Source organism: Paroedura picta, chromosome 6 (genome assembly GCF_049243985.1).
Source record: "Paroedura picta isolate Pp20150507F chromosome 6, Ppicta_v3.0, whole genome shotgun sequence".
Taxonomy (NCBI): domain Eukaryota; kingdom Metazoa; phylum Chordata; class Lepidosauria; order Squamata; family Gekkonidae; genus Paroedura; species Paroedura picta.
The window spans coordinates 243,570-261,802 of record NC_135374.1 but is presented as its reverse complement, the minus strand read 5'-3'; the positions used below and the strand labels follow the sequence as shown (position 1 = coordinate 261,802).

General features: G+C 55.2%; 1 protein-coding gene across 2 annotated transcripts in view; it reads left to right on the top strand.

Annotated features, from left to right (window-relative positions):
* Nucleotides 1–521: 521 nt before the first annotated feature.
* Nucleotides 522–18,233, top strand: part of DNHD1 (dynein heavy chain domain 1) — a 78,463-nt gene continuing 60,751 nt past the window's right edge. For both annotated transcript variants that reach the window (XM_077341016.1, XM_077341017.1), the window contains exons 1-14: nt 522–637; nt 752–1,472; nt 1,560–1,739; nt 3,030–3,233; nt 3,333–3,443; nt 3,532–3,688; nt 6,974–7,225; nt 7,325–7,468; nt 7,575–7,635; nt 7,739–7,998; nt 9,865–10,108; nt 10,214–10,371; nt 15,868–15,993; nt 17,862–18,138. In XM_077341016.1, coding sequence (XP_077197131.1) covers nt 607–637; nt 752–1,472; nt 1,560–1,739; nt 3,030–3,233; nt 3,333–3,443; nt 3,532–3,688; nt 6,974–7,225; nt 7,325–7,468; nt 7,575–7,635; nt 7,739–7,998; nt 9,865–10,108; nt 10,214–10,371; nt 15,868–15,993; nt 17,862–18,138 — 2,926 coding nt within the window. In that variant the 5' untranslated portion in view covers nt 522–606. The remainder of the gene's footprint in view (nt 638–751; nt 1,473–1,559; nt 1,740–3,029; nt 3,234–3,332; nt 3,444–3,531; nt 3,689–6,973; nt 7,226–7,324; nt 7,469–7,574; nt 7,636–7,738; nt 7,999–9,864; nt 10,109–10,213; nt 10,372–15,867; nt 15,994–17,861; nt 18,139–18,233) is intronic.

The window sequence follows — 18,233 nt, the reverse complement described above, 5'->3', positions numbered from 1 at the left end:
CAAGAAACTCTTGCTCCCTTTGTCAGCTGGAGGAGTGGGCGTGACTGCTCTCAGCTCTGCCTGAACTGGCCCAGGCCTGAGGCACCCACCCGTGCTCCTGCAGAAAGTCTCCACCCTCAGGCTCGGTGGTCTGGGCTGGCATTTTGGAACTACCTGGCACTTGGCAGGGGAGGCTTGGGCAAGGGAGTGACTGCAATGGTCATCCAGCCCGCCCGCCCTTGGCGGCGGCTGCCGTCTCCTCCCAGGGCACGGAGCTGAAGCAGGGCCTCCCCTGCGCCAAATGGGGTTCACCTGGAAGGTGCTCCTGGCCGGCGGCCAGGGCTGCCTATCCAGCGGGCGAGCTTCCGACCGAGCGGGCGCGCGCCGAGGACGGCCGGTGGCTAGGCGGGGGCGCGCCGGGGCGTTGCCCGGGGACGCGCAGGCGGTTGGGTGGAGGGGGTCGGCCCGCGCGCCTCTGGCAACGGCCGTCGGTGGCTGGCTGGGTGGTTGTGGGCGGCTGGGCGGCTGGGTGGCTGTGGGTGGGTGGCTGGCTGGGTGGCTGGGTGGGCGTTCGCGCCTCCCCTCTCCTCCTCCTCCTCCTCCGCGCCGCCCTGGTGGAGCCGTGCCATGGAGCCGCCCGCGCGTCCCGCCGACGAGGGTGAGGGTGAGGGTGAGGGCGAGGGTGCGTGAGAGCCGGTGCAGAGTGCCGGGCGGGCGGGCGCGGTGCCGTCTTGCGCGCAGCCCGGCAGCCCGTCCCTGCCTCTCTCGACAGGCGACGGAGAGCCCCGGAGGAGGACGCGGACGCGGACGCCGCCGCCGCCGCCGGTGGAGGGCTCGTGGGCGCGGTCGGTGCGCCGTCGCCTGGCCACGCAGCTGCAGGAGACGGGCCGTGCCGAGCCCCGGGAGGTGGCGGCGCTGGTGGCCGAGCTGGTGGCCGTCTTCGCGGCCGTGCTGGAGCAGAGCAGCCGCCGGGCCTGGCTGCGGCTGCTGGAGGTGCTGCGGCTGCTGGCGCCCTTCGGCGCGCTCCTGGCCGGCCGCCCGGAGCTGCTGGCCGGCTTGGAGAGCCTCTACTACCAGTACCGGAGCAGCCAGGCCCTGGTGTCCGACCTGGACGTGCTGGGCGCTCTGGCGCGGGCCTTCCCCGAAGACCGCTCGGTGCTGCGGGCGCTTCCGCGGGCGGCGTGCCCCCGAGAGCCGGCGCCCGCTTCGTCCGCCGTGCTGCCCTCGGGCGCCGAGCCGGTCTTTGCCGGCCGGCCCTGCCCCTATGCTCCCGACTGGGGGCTGGAAGACGCCTCGGGCGTGCTGCGCCTCCCCGCCGTTTCCCTGCAGGAGCTGCAGAGGAGCTTGGGGGTGGTCGGCAGCGCAGTCGCCAAGGACGAGGCCCCCTGGTCCAGCTGCTTGGGCCTCACGGCTCTCTCGTTAGCCACCGACGTGCCCGTCGAATACCCGCCCTGCGCTGAGCCCGAAGACGAGGCGGCCGCAGGTGGAGCAGAGTAAGGCCTGGGCGGGCGGGGGAGATGCCGAGCAGGGCCAGTGGGGACCGGGAGGCTCCCCTGACGTTCTTCTCTGCTCTTCTGCAGGCCGCCTACGGAGCTGTGCCCCCTGGCCGTGCCAGGCCCCGTGCGTGAGAAGAAGGCAGCAGCCGCGGGCAAAGGGTGGCCCAGGATGGGTCTGCAGGCAGTGGAGGTCTTTGTCAGGAACCGACAGGCAGGGCACATGCGCTTCTTGTACCTGAACGCTGCCCCCAGCCGGCACTTCAGGTAGATACATCCTCTGCCCTTATTCCCCAGACCCTCCCCCCCCCCCCCCCGCGGCACCTTTCCTGGGCTGGCAGAGGAGTCTTTCTTCTCAAGAGCAGTCCACCTGCATGAGCTCTCTAGCCTGAGTGATTCCCAGGATTGGGATGATATTTGTTTCTTTATTTTCATTTATAATTCAGTTTGTAGCGTGCCACTCCCATACAGTGGCTTGTGGCAGGTAACCATAAGATCCCTCAGAGATCCCTCCCTGGGGAAGCTAAAACAGCTCCACAGGGCCTGCAAAAGGGAGCTCCACCACCAGGCATTTGGTTGAGACCAGGTGACCAGCAACATCTACAGGGCCCCTGATCCCTCCCTCCCCCCCCCAGTGATCCACCCATGCGTCCTGCTCTGGACCTGTTTGCATCGTTATACTTTGTTACCTCTATTATAGTTTAATGTTAATGTTATTGATTACTGTTTTCTGCATTTTATGTAAATCGCCCTGAGCTTCAGGGATGGTATATGAATGAATGAATCCCCCTATAAAAGTCATAAAACCCCTCTTCAAACCCACTCTGTTATTGCTTGGGGCACTTGGCAGAGTAAGGCGGTGCTCCTTCCCCAGGAAGGGAAGCTGCTGGAAAAGGAGGGGAAGAAAGGGGTGGGGAGGGGAGGGGAGCAGCCCCTGCCTCCGCCGACCTGAGACCTGGGCAGAGTCTGCACTTACTTTGTTTATTCCATTGTCAATCCTGTTGAATTCAGATCGCTTTGAACTCGGGTCTTCCTCTCCCCCCCCCCCCATTGAAACAGGAAAGTTTTCTGCACGTGGTTAAGGTAGTTCAGAAGGGGGGGGGGAGCCAAGACTCTTTCTTTCTTTTCTTGAAGGGAGGGGGGAGAGAAGCCAAGCAGGGAGCCTCTTTCTTTTCTTGGAGGGGGAGATGATCGAAAAAGGCAGAGAAGGGAGAAAAAATCCAAGACCGACAGAAGTTGAGAGAAATTAGGGGCTTCTCCTTTAAGGCAAGTTTGTCACATGACCAGCTGTGGCCAATCACGGGTCTTCTACCAGGAGGAGAGCCCAGATTCACAACAGCCTTTAAATATTGAGCATTAAAAGCACTAAGATATCGCACAATAAAGGTAGGGTCACTCCAGATCAATCCTTCTTGCTGCAGAAGGAAATTTTAAATCGCCCCAAATCCAAACGGAAATCGCGTTCTGTGTAGAGGGCAGGGACTGAATCGATCTGGGGTTGGAATAAAAGCTCCGTGCAGTTTACACCCAGGTCCTGCTGGTGCCTCTTATCGGCAGGCCCTATGACCTCGTGGTGGTTCCCAAATGGCTGGCCAACCCGGAGCACTACATCTTCTCCCCCTTTGGCGTGCTGCACATCCACCCCGAGGAGGGCGCGGAGGCCCTGGCCCTGGGCGACTGGCACCGGGAGGCCGTTCTGTGGCAGCTGATGCAGCACATCCCCTTCTTCCGCCTGTTCCTCGTCCGGAAAGCCTTTGTCCGGTAAGGGTGAAGTGCCGGCTGGAGCCGGACTCTGTGCAGGGGCTCCGGGCCTGCCTGGCTTGTGGGTTCACCTCACAGGAGGGCGTTTGCTGTCCGCAGCTGGTACTGCAACACGAAACACCTTCAGCACTTGAAGCACCAGGAGATGCTGGGCAGCCAACTGCTCCAGGCAGTGCCTCACTTTGGAGCAGCTTTGCTTCACATTTCCAGGTAAGGCGTGTTTGGTGGTGGCTCTCTGTGGCAGGGGGCCTGCTCCCCACCCCCCAGCAGACAGTCTCCTGCATCCTGTCCCTGGCAGGCTCTTGCAGGAGCTGTGGACGGTCCACTGGCTGCCCCATACCACCACTAGGTGCTTCAACTTTGCCGACCTGCAGCAGAGCCTGGCTCAAGAGAACCGCTGTGCCCAAGACCTTCTCCACAGGTTCCTCGCTCTCTGCTCCTCTGTCCTGGAGCTGGTAAGGTTGGCAGGGGTGGTGTGCGAGGCAGAGCGGGATGGTCCCCCCCCTCCCCCAGGAAACCTGGCCAAACTGGAGCAGGGGTTCTCCTTGGGAAAGGGTCTCTTTGGACTGGCCATCCTCAGGATGGTCGTCTGGCACCAACTTGACATTCAAAACATTGGTTTTCCCCAGAGTCATATTTGGGTGGTACAGTCTGGGCGGACATGAAAGGTTTCACGGCTGGAAAGGTGCCCAGACGTCTTTGCGGAATCAGATAGTTCAGAATGGGACGCGGTGCTTAGGCCTTTCTGGCGGTGTTGCTTGTAATGCATTCTCATTTCCTTTGGCCATGGCTGATTCTGTGAAGGTCCAAAGGGTTGGGGGAAAATGGCCATGCTGAGGTCACTGTGGCACGTGCCTCCCGGGCCTATACCGGGTCCTGTACAGGGAGGGACCAGATCTTCCTAGCCCAGCCTCAACCAAGCGCCTGGCAGAAGAGCTTCCTCTTACAGTCCCTGTAGAACTGTGATTGCTCTGTCAGGGCCCTCAGCTCTTCTGGGAGCTCATTCCACCAGGTTGGGGCCAGGACAGAAAGAACCTACAGAGCATGAAGCTCTGCGTGGGGCATGACGAGACAAGCAGTCCCTCGGATAAGTGAGGCCCAGGCCGTGGATGGCCTTAAAGGTAATAACCAAAACCCTGAACCTGATCTGGAACCTGATCTGGTAACCAATGTAGTTGCTTCAGCTTAAGGTACTAGGGATTAAAGCTATGGCAAATCTAGACAGCATCCGAAAAAGCAGAGACATCACCCTGCCAACAAATCCCAGTTGCAATGTATGGCTGCGAAAGTTGGACCATAAGGAAGGCTGATCGTCAAAAAATTGAGGCTTTTGAACTCTGGTGCTGCTCCTTAGAAGGCCAGATCCTGAAGATGAAACTCAAATACTTTGGCCACCTCATGAGAAGGAAGGACTCCCTGGAGAAGAGCCTAATGCTGGGAGCGATCGAGGGCAAAAGAAGAAGGGGACGACAGAGAATGAGGTGGCTGGATGGAGCCCCTGAAGCAGTCAGTGCAAACTTAAATGGACTCCAGGGAATGGCAGAGGACAGGAAGGCCTGGAGGATCATTGTCCATGGGGTCGCGGTGGGTCGGACACGACACGACTTCGCAGCAAACAACAACAACAAGGCTGGATATGGCCCCTCCAAGATGATCTCGTGAGGACCTTAGCAGCTGCATTTCTCACCAACTGGTTCAAAAGCCAAGGGTAGGCCCATGTAGAACAAGTTACAAAAGTCTGGAAGTGACCATTGCATGGATCACCGTGGACAAGTGTTCTGGAGACAGGTAAGGCGCCAGTAGCCGTGCATGGCGTAGATGCGCTGCATGGGCTACCTTCTTGAACTGAACCTCCATAGATAGGGAGGCATCAAATTAGAATTCTAAATAAGTAAACTCGTTGAAATAAAGTTCTTTATTAGAACTGAAGACACAGTCAGAACTGGCTCACCAAGCATAGAGTAGGGAATATAGGGCTTGAGGGGGGCTCCCCCTCCCCTGAGGACTTGAACCAGCCACCGTTCAAAAGAAGTTGTTATATGGAGATAGTCCAGGCATCAAGGGATGGGAAGATGCGGGAACTAAGGGAGATGAACAGCCAGGGAAATAGAGGGCAATAAGGAAAGGGAAGTGAGGAATGTTTGGGGAGGTCGGGATGCATAAAATACAACTGCAGGAAATCAACCTTGAGGTGTCAAACTAAAGCATCTGGGTTACATCCGGGCATACAGGTTAGATGGACGCACTAAATCACAACAAAACAAAATCAGAGTCCAGCCAGGCACCTTTAAGACCAACCAAGAGTTATTCCAGGCACGAACTTTCGAGTGCAAGCACTCTTCCTCAGACTAAGAACTACCATCATGACAGTGGGAATATAAAGTTAATTCTGTTAAATTAGTAAACTGTGTCACAGCATCCAAATACAGCCATATGATAATTCTTTGCTAAATCAGCCAATCAGCAAATCACAGCAAGGATATAATCATGGCAGAAATACATGGGGGTTTCTGATACCCCCCCACCCAAATTCCTGGCCACAGGCACAGCTATAAGCTGCAGCCCACCCAGGCAGGGGAGGTGCGCTTCCTGGTCCTGCCCCCTTCTACCCAGCCACAGGACCTCCATCTTGGAGAGGTTGAGTTTCAGGTGCCTAGCCATCCAGACACTACTTCCAAACATCTGGCAAATGTTTCCAGGGGGGCAGTCCTGCCGGCCATCCATCAGGAGATAGCGCTGGGTGTCATCCTCATACTGGTGACAACCCAGCCCCAAGCCCCCGACCAACTGTGCCAGAGGGCGCATGTAGATGTTGAAAAGTGTGGGGGAGAGTATAGCTCCCTGTGGCACCCCCCAGGGGAGCACAGAGGGGCCTGACAACTCTTCCCCCACCACCACCCTCTATGTCCAGTTCTGGAGGAAGGAAGGAGACCAGCCATTGCAAGGCTTTCCCCTGATCCCTGTCCCAACAACCTGTGATCAACCATATCTAAACACATCTAAAAGCATGAGGGTAGCTGAACATCCCCAATCCATCCGGGTGACCAGCACAGTCTCTACCCCGTGGCTAGGACAGAAGCCCAACTGTTAGGGGTCAAGGGCTGAAGCTTCCTCCAAGAAGGCCAGGAGCTGGTCTGCAGCAGCCCTCTCTGCCACCTTACCCAGAAGCACCTTGCCCCCACCAGCTTTTGTGGATGCCATCAAGTTCTAGTATTTTGGGAGAGGGAGAAAAGATTCTCTTTCCACCCAAGGCAGAATGTATAAACCTCTATTACCAGATGCTTCAGTTGTTCCTCTGAGGGGAGGGGCTCCACCCAGGGTGTGACTGCGGACGGCACATTATTCTGGGCCCCACTTTCGCAGCCCCTGATGTAGGGCACAGATAGGCAGAAGGAGCAGGGCTCCCTCTTTCCCCCAGGGTAATCTGTCAGTCTTGTTTTTCTTTGGAGAAATTGTTGGTCCCCTTCTACTATTTCCTTGAGTTGGCAATGGGAGGGAGGGTCGGCCCCAAGGATAGGACAAGTAGCATCTCCCTGAGGACATTGGAGGCCCAGAGGCAGAGCGCTTTCTGGCCCCTCTCTGCACGCCATGCCCATGCCCATCCCCATGCCCCACCTGCACACCCCAACCCTCTCCTCTGGCCCGGAAGGGGCAGGCAGGTGTGCTTCCCTGTCCGATGGTCTTGCTGTCTGTGGGACAGTGCTGGACCCTAGTGGTGCTGCCTGTCTTGTGATGTGCAGGTGCGGGAGGACACCTACAAGATGGTGCATGGGCTGCAGACCCGGCTGCAAGGCCAGAAGCTGTATGTCACCCAAGAGTCCTTGTACCAGCAGCGGTTAGAGTCAGAGCGGCTGCGGCAGCGCCTGCAGGAGGCGGAGTTGTGGCTGCAGCAACTGGGCTTCCTGGCCCTCCTGGTGAACTTCCTCATCTGCCAAAACCTGGTCTCCATGGTGCAGGAGGAGGTGACCTCCTTTGTCAACCACACCATGAAGGTCCTGTGGCCCAGGAAAGGGCGGCCTCAGGTCAGCCTGGGAGGGTGGGGGGGCAAGGGGGCTCCCACTCACCGTGACTTGCGGCATCTCCCTCTGCAGGCGGACGGAACCCAGCGGAAAGCCGTCCTCCGAGTGGACCTGGTGTTTGGCGCAGAGGAGCAGCTGACGCTCTTCCCCTCCCCGCTGGAGCTGGAGGCCTGCCTCCTGGGGGCCTTGGATGCCGTGGTGGAGTCTGTCCTGCTGGTGGGTGGCTGGAGGCTGCCGGTGGGCGGGGGGTGGGTGGGCAACCAGCCCTTGCTGCATGAGCCAAGGGATTAGGGAGTCTTTGCCGGCTGGTTATTCACTTCAGGTAACACGGATCAGTAGTGAGGCGCCACAAAGTCTGAAGAAAGGCCCTGCCTGCCTGAGTGGTGAGCAAGGCTGGGGAAGGCTAAGCCTGGGTGGAGGGGGGGGGCCTCTCTCTCGGCCCTCCTGGGACGCCTTGTGTTGTGTGCCTGGACCTTGCTCTTGCAGCTTTCCAGGGGAAGGAGACGGAGAGCAGTCCAGAGCAGTGCTTCCCTGAGCTCCTCTTGAGGTTGCCCCAGGAGAGGCTGTCTGAAGAGGAGCCCCAGCTGGTCCACCACCTGGACCTGAAGGTGCTCGGAGGCCTGGAGGTGGTGGGCCACCGACTGCGTGGCCAGTACCCCTTGCTGTCCCGAGAACAACTGGAGAAGGACTTGAGGTCGGACTGCATTGTCCAGGCTGCTCGGGCCCAGCAGGAGGCGCAGCTGAAGGTGAGAGTGGGCCCGCCCTTGGGGCCCACCTGGCATGTTAAGATGAGGCCTAGACACAAGGGCAAAATGGGTGGTTGCCAGGTCCTGGAGAGTCAGTCGCTGTCCATCAGAGGAGCCCCACTCAAGTTGATAGGCTGGGGGAAGAGGGCCCGGGGGGAGGGGGGGAGCATCTCCTTTGCCATCTGTGGCCTCTCCATGAAGCAGTCGGTGATGAACAGGGTCTTCCACCAAGTGCAGCTGCCCATCAGAGGATACCAGTCTGCCCGGGGGGGGGCATATCGAGTGCCCCCCCCATGGTACCCTTCCTCATAGGCCTCTCTTGGAGCTATGGGTGGGGGGCAGAGACTTTTGCTGCCTTGCCCTCTGGCTTCATATTTCCCCACCCTTGATGCATGTCAAATCTTTTTGCTTTCTTGTGGCCGGAGAAGTGGAGGCAGACATGGGACTAAAATAAATAAAATCCGGCTTCTGTGTGGTGGGCTGGAGCCTATGTGAGCTTACAGGAGGTACAGCCAGCCTTGTGGGCATCACTGAGGGGCAGCATTTGTGGCATCCACAATGCCTTTGCCTTGTCCTTGGCGAGGGCCTGAAGCGCCCCCTTTCCAGGGTGCTCCTTGAGAGGATGCCATTCGGCAGCTCCTGCTCCCGTGTGTCCCGGTCCTCCAGGAGGCTGCCATAGGCCCTGAGGACCTCCACCCGGGTGGGAGAGAGTGCTCCTCCGAGTATGCCCACAGAAGCGCCTGGCCTCCAGGCTGGAAACTCAAAGAAGGGCCAAGCGTTGCCCTGCTCCATCCCTGCCCCTTCCACCCTTTGTCTTTAGTCCTATGAATGCTGAGTGGAGGGCTAAGGCCCACTTCTGTCTTGCAGGCCCAGTTCCGTCCTTGCCCACCCCCTGTTCTGGCTGGTTGCCAACACCAGGCGGGTGGCAATAGGGGATCTGGGCAACTACCACCACCACCTGGCTGAAGCCCAGGGCTGCAGCTGGGAGAAACAGGGCCCCTCTTCCACTAGCCATAGACAGTGCTCCTGAATAAGGAGGTTCCCATTCATCTTGCCGTGGGTGGGAGGGAGGAAGGGAGCACAAGCCCAGCCTGGCCTGACCTGGCGTGAGGCAGCAGGAACCAGTGGGGCCGCCCCATGGGGAGGCTTGGCTGGCCCCCCTTTGGCATTCATTTTGCCCCGATATTTCCTCCAAGCAGTTGCTCCTATACATTTGTCCTATACAGACAAAACTCACAACAAGGCTTCTATAGAAAGAAAGCTTTAATTGGAAGTAGATCTGAATACTCAAACATCTGAAGTCAAGACTGTTTGATACTGGGAAAGCAGGCAGTTATCAATACAATTCTCCAGCCTAAACCAGACCCATTCCCAGGGGAGGGGTGCCATCCCCCACCCAGGTGCCATCCTGGGCTTCCTGCCAAAGCGTCTCAGCTCGGCCCCTCAAGTTGCAGATAAGATGTTTGCAGGGGCACTGGTAACACAGTATCACAGCAGGGGGAACATGCAGTTTGAAAAGCTAGGGGGGATCAAAGGAATGCTACAGAGTCATAAGCATAATGGTTCCATGGGAAACGCAATAGAGGTCACACACACACAAAGATGGAGAGCAGGGGACTGATGCTGAGAGGTGCTGACCCACCTTGACCAATAGAGCCACTTCTGGAGCCCACCTGGATCCCCTGCACCTCACGGTGGCCCATTAGTGTGGGGGAAGGGCCGTTCCTGGCTCAGTCCCTGGCCTGTTCCAGGGCTGAAGGGGGGAATGTGGGGGAGGGATGCCCAACCACCCACCCATCTGCGTTTTGCTTCAGCCAGACCCACCACAGGACATTTCCCCTACCCCCCCCCCCCCCCCTGCTGCAGGCTGCACTGTCGGAAACCCAGCACTTGTGTATTCAGTATGCCTGGCTGGCCAAGATCTACCGCTTTGCCCACAGCTGGGGGCCCAGCCACGTGGAGGAGATGAAGGGCTGGCCCTGTGAAGAGTACGTGAACCGCATCGCCAAGCTGCGCACGTGGATGAGCCGCATCCAGCAAGTGCCACGGTCGGTGGTCACCTCCAATCACTTCCTCTTTGTGGACTGCACTGGCATTCACCAGGACATCTGTAGGTGGCGCTAAAGGGGGAGGACCCATGTGCCCCCCCACCTGCTGGGCTTTTCACCTTGGGATCCCTCTGCCTGTCTGTCTGTCTGTCTGTTTGTCTTGGCAGTGCTCCTCCTGGCATCCATCAACGGGGACATCCTGGCCCTCTTGCAGAAAGAGACCACGCAGCGCAGCGAGCTTTTGATTGCAGAGATGTCTGCCGTTCTGCAGATCTACCTGAACGTCAGCAGTGACATTTTCACCATTGCCAAGTGCTCCCAGAAGGTAAGCCTCCTTTGAGCAGGCCACATCGGGGCCAACGTGGTAGTGGCTGTCTTCAAGCAGCAGCTGCACAGAGCCTTCTCCTGGATGCTTGAGGCTGATCCTGCACTGAGCAGGGGGTGGGACTAGATGGCCTTCATGGCCCCTTCCCCCTCTAGGATTCTAGGAGTCTAGTACAGCAGTGGAATGGGCTGCCTCAGGAGGTGGGGAGCTCCCCCTCACTGGCCGTCTTCAAGGAGCAGCTGGACAGATCCTTCTCCTGGATGCTTGAGGCTGATCCTGCCCTGAGCAGGGGGTGGGACTAGATGGCCTTCATGGACCCTTCCCCCTCTAGGATTCTAGGAGTCTAGTACAGCAGTGGAAGGGGCTGCCTGAGGAGGTGGGGAGCTCCCCCTCACTTAGTGGTCTTCAAGCAGCAGCTGGACGGATCCTTATCCTGGATGTTAGGTTGATCCTGAATTGAGAAGGGAGTGGGTCTAGATCAGTGGTCCTCAACCCCCGATCCGGAGACCGGTACCGGTACCGGTCTGTGAATCAGTCGGTACCGGGCCACAGCTCCTCCTCCCCGGCTGCTGACTTGGGGGCTGCCCTGCCACTCTGCCGCCAGCTCAGCTTTGCTGCTCTCCAACAGCCATCATGGCTGGGGCTCCCCCTCGGCGTGGCACTGTGCAGCTGCTGTTTGTAGCACCCCCTAGCGGGCAGAGGGAAGTCAGGGGCTCTGGCGGGAAAGCAAGTCGAGCAGGGGTTTAGGTGGTGGGAACGTCCCTCAGCAAACGACTACCCCCCCCCCCAGGCCTCAGTAAAATTGTCAAGCATTGACCGGTCCCCAGTAATAATAAGGTTGGGGACCACTGGTCTGGATGGCACCTTCCCACTCTAGGATTCTAAGAGTCTAGTTCAGCTGTGGGATGGGCTGCTTAAGGAGGTGGGGAGCTCCCCCTCACTGCCCGTCTTCAAGCAGCAGCTGGATAGATCCTTTCTCCTGGATGCTGGAGGTTGATCCTGTATTGAGCAGGGGGTGGGACTAGATGGCCTGCATGGCCCCTTCCCACTCTAGGATTCTAGGAGTCTAGTTCAGCTGTGGAATGGGCTGCCTGAGGAGGTGGGGAGCTCCCCCTCACTGGCCGTCTTCAAGCAGCGGCTGGACAGATCCTTCTCCTGGATGCTTGAAGCTGATCCTGCATTGAGCAGAGGGTAGGACCAGATGGCCTGGATCTTGGATAACAGGTGAAGTTCCAGATCATTGGAGGCGAGCAATTGTTGTCCCCATCTTCAAGTAAGGGGAAAAGGAAGATCCGGGTAACTATTGACCCATCAGCTTGACATCTGTAGCTGGCAGAATTTTGGAATAAATAATTGAACACTTGGTCCTTAAGCAGCTGATACTGAGAGCTGTGATTTCTAAGACTCAGTATGGGTTTTGCAAGAACAAGTCATGTCAGACCAACCTTATCTCTTTTTTCGAGAAAGTGACTACCATGCTGGATGAGGGGAATGCCATGGATATAGTTTATCTGGATTTCTGTAAAGCTTTTAATAAGGTTCAACATTATATTGGAAAGCATCTGGGTGAAAATAAGCAAGGGGAAAATAAGCAAGGGGAAAACAAACAGTGTGGTGGTTGGTGTCTGCTACCGACCGCCTGACCAACGAGAGGATGTGGATGCTGCACTTTGTGAGCAGCTTGAGAAAATATCCAAACGGCAGGACCTTGTCATCATGGGTGACTTCAGTTTCCCAGATGTGTGCTGGGAAACAAACTCTGCGAAGCGTCCTCAGTCATGCAAGTTTCTGACCTGCCTGGCTGACAATTTCATTTATCAAATGGTAGATGAACCCACAAGAGGTTCAGCCATACTGGACTTAATACTGACCAACAGGCAAGAGTTGGTGGATGAGGTGAAGGAGGTGGGGACCCTAGGGGGAAGTGACCATGTCCTCATAGAATTCCTTTTGAGATGGGGAGCCAAGGAAGCTTGTAGCCAGACGCGGATGTTGGATTTTCGTAGGGCAAACTTTAATAAACTCAGATACATGATGAGTGTCATACCATGGACGAGAATGCTGGAAGGGAAGGGAGCATGTGAAGGGTGGGCGCTACTCAAACAAGAGCTATTGCATGCTCAATCAATGACTATTCCAGAAATACGAAAACACTGCAGGAGCTCTAAGAAGCCTATTTGGATGAACAGAGAACTTCAAGAGGAACTAAGAAAGAAAAGGAAAATGTTCAGGAAATGGAGGGAAGGACAGAGCTCTAAAGAAGAGTACCTACAGGTTACTAGGCACTGTAGATCAATCATCAGAAAGGCCAAAGCTGAGAGTGAGCTAAGATTGGCCAGGGAAGCCCATTGTAACAAGAAAAGATTTTTCAGTTACGTGAGGAGCAAACGTAAAGTAAAGGAGGCAATAGGCCCGCTGTTGGGTGCGGATGGACAAACTCTAACGAAAGATGCAGAGAAAGCAGAAAGGCTTAGTGCCTATTTTACATCTGTTTTTTCCCACAGGTCTAAGTGTTTAGGCACATCTAGAGATGGCTGTAGCCAAAGGATAGTGTCTGGGTGGCAGGTTAACATGGATAGAGAGGTGGTCGAGAGGCATTTAGCTGCACTGGATGAGTTCAAATCCCCTGGTCCAGATGAAATGCACCCAAGAGTACTCAAAGAACTTTCCAGAGAACTTGCACAGCCCTTGTCCATCATCTTCGGAACCTCTTTAAGGACTGGAGATGTCCCGGAGGACTGGAAAAGAGCAAACGTTATTCCAATCTTCAAAAAAGGGAGGAAGGATGACCCGGGAAACTACAGACCAGTGAGTCTGACCTCTGTTGTGGGGAAGATAATGGAGCAGATATTAAAGGGAGCGATCTGCAAACATCTGGAGGACAATTTGGTGATCCAAGGAAGTCAGCATGGATTTGTCTCCAACAGGTCCTGCCAGACCAACCTAGTTTCCTTTTTTGACCAAGTAACAGGTTTGCTGGATCGGGGAAATTTGGTTGATGTCATTTACTTGGATTTTAGTAAAGCTTTTGACAAGGTTCCCCATGATGTTCTGATGGATAAGTTGAAGGACTGCAATCTGGATTTTCAGATCGTTAGGTGGATAGGGAATTGGTTAGAGAACCGCACTCAAAGAGTTGTTGTCAATGGTGTTTCATCAGACTGGAGAGAGGTGAGTAGCAGGGTACCTCAGGGTTCGGTGCTCGGCCCGGTACTTTTTAACATATTTATTAATGATCTAGATGAGGGGGTGGAGGGACTACTCATCAAGTTTGCAGATGACACCAAATTGGGAGGACTGGCAAATACTCCGGAAGATAGAGACAGAGTTCAACGAGATCTGAACACAATGGAAAAATGGGCAAATGAGAACAAGATGCAATTTAATAAAGATAAGTGTAAAGTTCTGCATCTGGGTCAGAAAAATGAAAAGCATGCCTACTGGATGGGGGATACGCTTCTAGGTAGCACTGTGTGTGAACGAGACCTTGGGGTACTTGTGGATTGTAAACTAAACATGAGCAGGCAGTGTGATGCAGCGGTAAAAAAGGCAAATGCCATTTTGGGCTGTATCAACAGAGGCATCACATCAAAATCACAAGATGTCATAGTCCCATTGTATACGGCACTGGTCAGACCACACCTGGAGTACTGTGTGCAGTTCTGGAGGCCTCACTTCAAGAAGGACATCGATAAAATTGAAAGGGTACAGAGGAGAGCGACAAAGATGATCTGGGGCCAAGGGACCAAGCCCTATGAAGATAGGTTGAGGGACTTGGGAATGTTCAGCCTGGAGAAAAGGAGGTTGAGAGGGGACATGATAGCCCTCTTTAAGTATTTGAAAGGTTGTCACTTGGAGGAGGGCAGGATGCTGTTTCTGCTGGCTGCAGAGGAGAGGACACGCAGTAATGGGTTTAAACTTCAAGTACAACGATATAGGCTAGATATCAGGAAAAAGTTTTTCTCAGTCAGAGTCGTTCAGCAGTGGAATAGGCTGCCTAAGGAGGTGGTGAGTGCCCCCTCACTGGAAGTCTTCAAGCAAAGGTTGGATACACACTTTTCTTGGATGCTTTAGGATGCTTTGGGCTGATCCTGCGTTGAGCAGGGGGTTGGACTAGATGGCCTGTATGGCCCCTTCCAACTCTATGATTCTATGATTCTATGATTCTATATTCTTGTGGACAAATTAGTAAAATGCCATATGGATCCTAATTCTGTCAGGTGGATCAATAACTGGTTGACAAATCGTACCCAGAGGGTACTTGCTAATGGTTCAGCATCTTCTTGGAAAAGAGTGACAAGTGGAGTACCCAGGGATCTGTCCTGGGGCCTGTGTGGTTCAACATATTTATAAATTATTTGGACAAGGGATTAGAGGGGATACTTATTAAATTTGCAGATGATACTAAACTGGGAGGGGTAGCAAACACAACTGAAGACAGCAACAGAGTACAGGATGATCTTGATAGGCTCGAGAAGTGGGCTAAACTGAATAAACTGAATAAAATGAAGTTCAATAGGGACAAATGTAAAGTTCTGCATTTAGGTAGGAAGAACCAGATTCACTAATATAGGATGGGGGAGACTTGTTTTGGCAGCAGCATGTGTGACAAGGATCTAGGAGTCTTAGTAGACCATACATTGAGCATGAGTCAGCAGGGTGACTCAGTGGCTAAGAAGGCAAATGGGATTTTGGGCTGTACTCAAACAGAGTATCGTGTCCAGATCACGGGAGGTGACCCGTGACTCTGCTCTGTTTTGGCCTCACTTGGAGTCCTGTGTTCAGTTGTGGGCACCCCAGTTGAAGAGGGAGGTAGACAAACTGGAGCGTGTCCAGAGGAGGGCAACAAAGACGGTGAGGGGTATGGAGACCAACACGTATGAAGAAAGGTTGGGGGAGCTTGGTCTGTTTAGCCTAGAGAGGAGATGACTGAGAAGGGATCTGATAACCATCTTCAAGTATTTAAAAGGCTGCCATATGAAGGATGGAGCAGAGTTGTTCTCTCCTGCCCAGGAGGGATGGACCAGAACCAATGGGATTAAATTAATTCAAAAGAAATTCCATCAAAATATCCGGAAGAAGTTCCTGACAGAGCAGTTTCTCAGTGGGACAGGCTTCCTCGGGAGGTGGTGGGTTCTCCATCTTTGGAAATTTTTAAATGGGCTGGAGAGCCATCTGATGGAGAGGCTGATTCTGTGAAGGTTCAAGGTGGTGGCAGGTGACAGTGAAGGAGCGATAGCGTTGTGAGTGTCCTGCATAGTGCAGGTGGTTGGACTAGATCAGGGGTAGTCAACCTGTGGTCCTCCAGATGTCCATGGACTACAATTCCCATGAGCCCCTGCCAGCGAATGCTGGCAGGGGCTCATGGGAATTGTAGTCCATGAACATCTGGAGGACCACAAGTTGACTACCCCTGGACTAGATGAACCAGGAGGTACCTTCCAACTCTATGATTCTGTGATTCTATGTTTGTGGGCTGTGCTTCCCTTCCCACAGCTGGAACAGTACCAAGGACAGCTGGCTGAGCTGCAGGAGTCTGTGGACTACGTGCGAGGCCTCAATGAGGTCATCCAGCAGTGCTTCCGCACACTCAGCCCCAGTGAAGAGAGCCTGGAGAACTCGGTGAGGGAACATGTGCTGGGTGGGGGAGGGGCTATCCACACACACACACACCAGGCAAAAGGGCTGGCTAGAGGAGACGGCTCAGTCAGTGCCAGCAAGGTGTTTCTCTTGAGCTGGCTGTTACAAGTGAACCCAAATGTCCCAGGAACAGCCATCCTCCCTTGGGGGGGGGGCCCTTTCTAGCCTCTCTCTTGGCGGATGGGGTGTTCTGCCTGATTTAGTCAGCCCCCTTTCGGTCCCTCAGGGCCAGTATTGCCTCCTCCAAGCGGCTCATGCGAAGGAGGGCCTTTGCCATCCAGAGGTGCCCAGCCCTTTGAGCTGGAGATGTTGCAGCTGGGGCCTGAACCAGGAACCTTCCGCATGCCAAGCAGAGGCTCTGCTGCTGATCCAAAGCCCCTCCCCATGGGTCTCTCCTGGTTCATTGAATGTGAACCATGTTTGGGAGGCGTGGAAGAGAGGCTCGCCCTTCGAGGGCACTGACGTCTTCCCCCTAGCTTCAGCCTTTGCAGACAGAACATACAAAAAGTAGCGCAAGTCTCAAGCGGTTACCATGTCAAGGAGGCAAAACAGGGTCTGTGGAAGGCTGAGCCACACAGCAGTGGTTTCTGCATCCCCGCAAGGCACTGCTCTTGAAAAGCCCTGGTGAGAAGGAAGGATCCCGTGGGAAACCACTGAAGTCTGGGCAGCCCTTCTGGTTGGCACAGTCCCCGCTGTTCAGTTATTTATTTTATTTAGAAGAGTGCCTGCTTGAAGGAGGTGACTAAAGACACAGCATAATACAAAGTTAACAATGAAAACACCCAGTGGGGCATAAGAAACCGCAAATAACTTTAAAAGGACCTGGCCAGAAAAAAAGTGATGTTCAAAGACATTCTCATAACCCAGCCTTCCAAGACACTCAGCACGAAAATGACATAATGAAATGTAAAATCACATGATAACAATAAAAGCTTTATATCACTCAATTTGCCCCCAAACTAGTCTAAAATTCTGAGTTCTGGTTGGAGGGGGGCACTCCTTTCAGGACAGCTCTTCCCTCCGTTTCTAGTGGTGGGGCTGATATTCCTTGTTGGCCTCCCAGGACCCCGACCTAAGCCCTGATCTCTCTTTGCAGAGCATCGCAACAAACTGGGGCCAAGGCCAAAAAGGCCGGACTCCGGTTGAGGCCAGTTTCTCCTCCTTTCCTAACGCTGTTAGTGCCACCATTTACAAGCCAGGACAGAAAGGAATGTTGTTACCTGACCAGGCATCGGACAGGCCTCCCAGGGAAGGGTGTTCCACAGGCCAGTTTCTGAGGCCTGGGGGGCCAGGGGAATCTCTACTGATCGGGCTGGCAGATTGGGGGGAGGTGATCATGCCAACACACCGAGAGCATGCCAACAACTATGGCTCAGTGGTAGCGTCTCTTCCAGCCACACTGGAAGTCCAGCTCTTGTCATCTCCAGCAGAGCGAACGTGGGCCAGCCTTAGAAGACAGTCTGAAGCAAGGCGAGCTCATGGACTGGCTGGGAGGGATGATCTATCCTGTTTGCTGGTCTTGAGTGGGGTAGAGGGCCAGAAGGTCCTAGTTCTTAGGAGCTGGAGAACTCTTGCTCTCCTGGGGGACATGGAGGGCCAGAGATGTATAGCAGACTTGAGGTCTGGCCAGGTGAGTGCAAGGGCCAGATCAGTTAGGGGCTGGCACCTGATCAAGACCCCTGGTTTATGGCATGGCCAGAGGCGTTGTGGCTGGCTTCAGGAGTCAGAAGCAGGCTGGGAGGTGGTGCTGCCATGTGCCTGTTGGGCTGTTGGCCCTTTCCCCCCATACCCCCATGTGCAGGGTGCAGCCAAGACATGCCATGCTCTCAGCCCCGGACTTCCCCTTGCAGCTCCTGGATACCTGGGATGCCTTTGTGTACCAGCAGCGAGAGGTCTCTGACTTCATTGTCTCCCGGCGCCTGAGCATCATTGCAGAGCTCAGCAGCTCCCTCCAGAAGGCCACGCGAGAACTCCAGGAGGTGCTTGCCACGGTCACAGTGGGCCGGTTCCGGGACCCTTTCCAAAACGCTCGCACCATGGAAGAGGAGCTGCACAAACTCCTCCAGCACTTCCAGACTACGGTGGTGCGCGTTGCCGAACTCTGCCGTTCCCAGCGGATCTTGACAGGTTGGTGGCAGGGGGGGCTGGGCTGGGCTGGGCTGGGCAGGTCCTGGACCTCTCCTGTGCACTAGTCCATGGTGTCCCTTCCTCTGTGTGAGGCC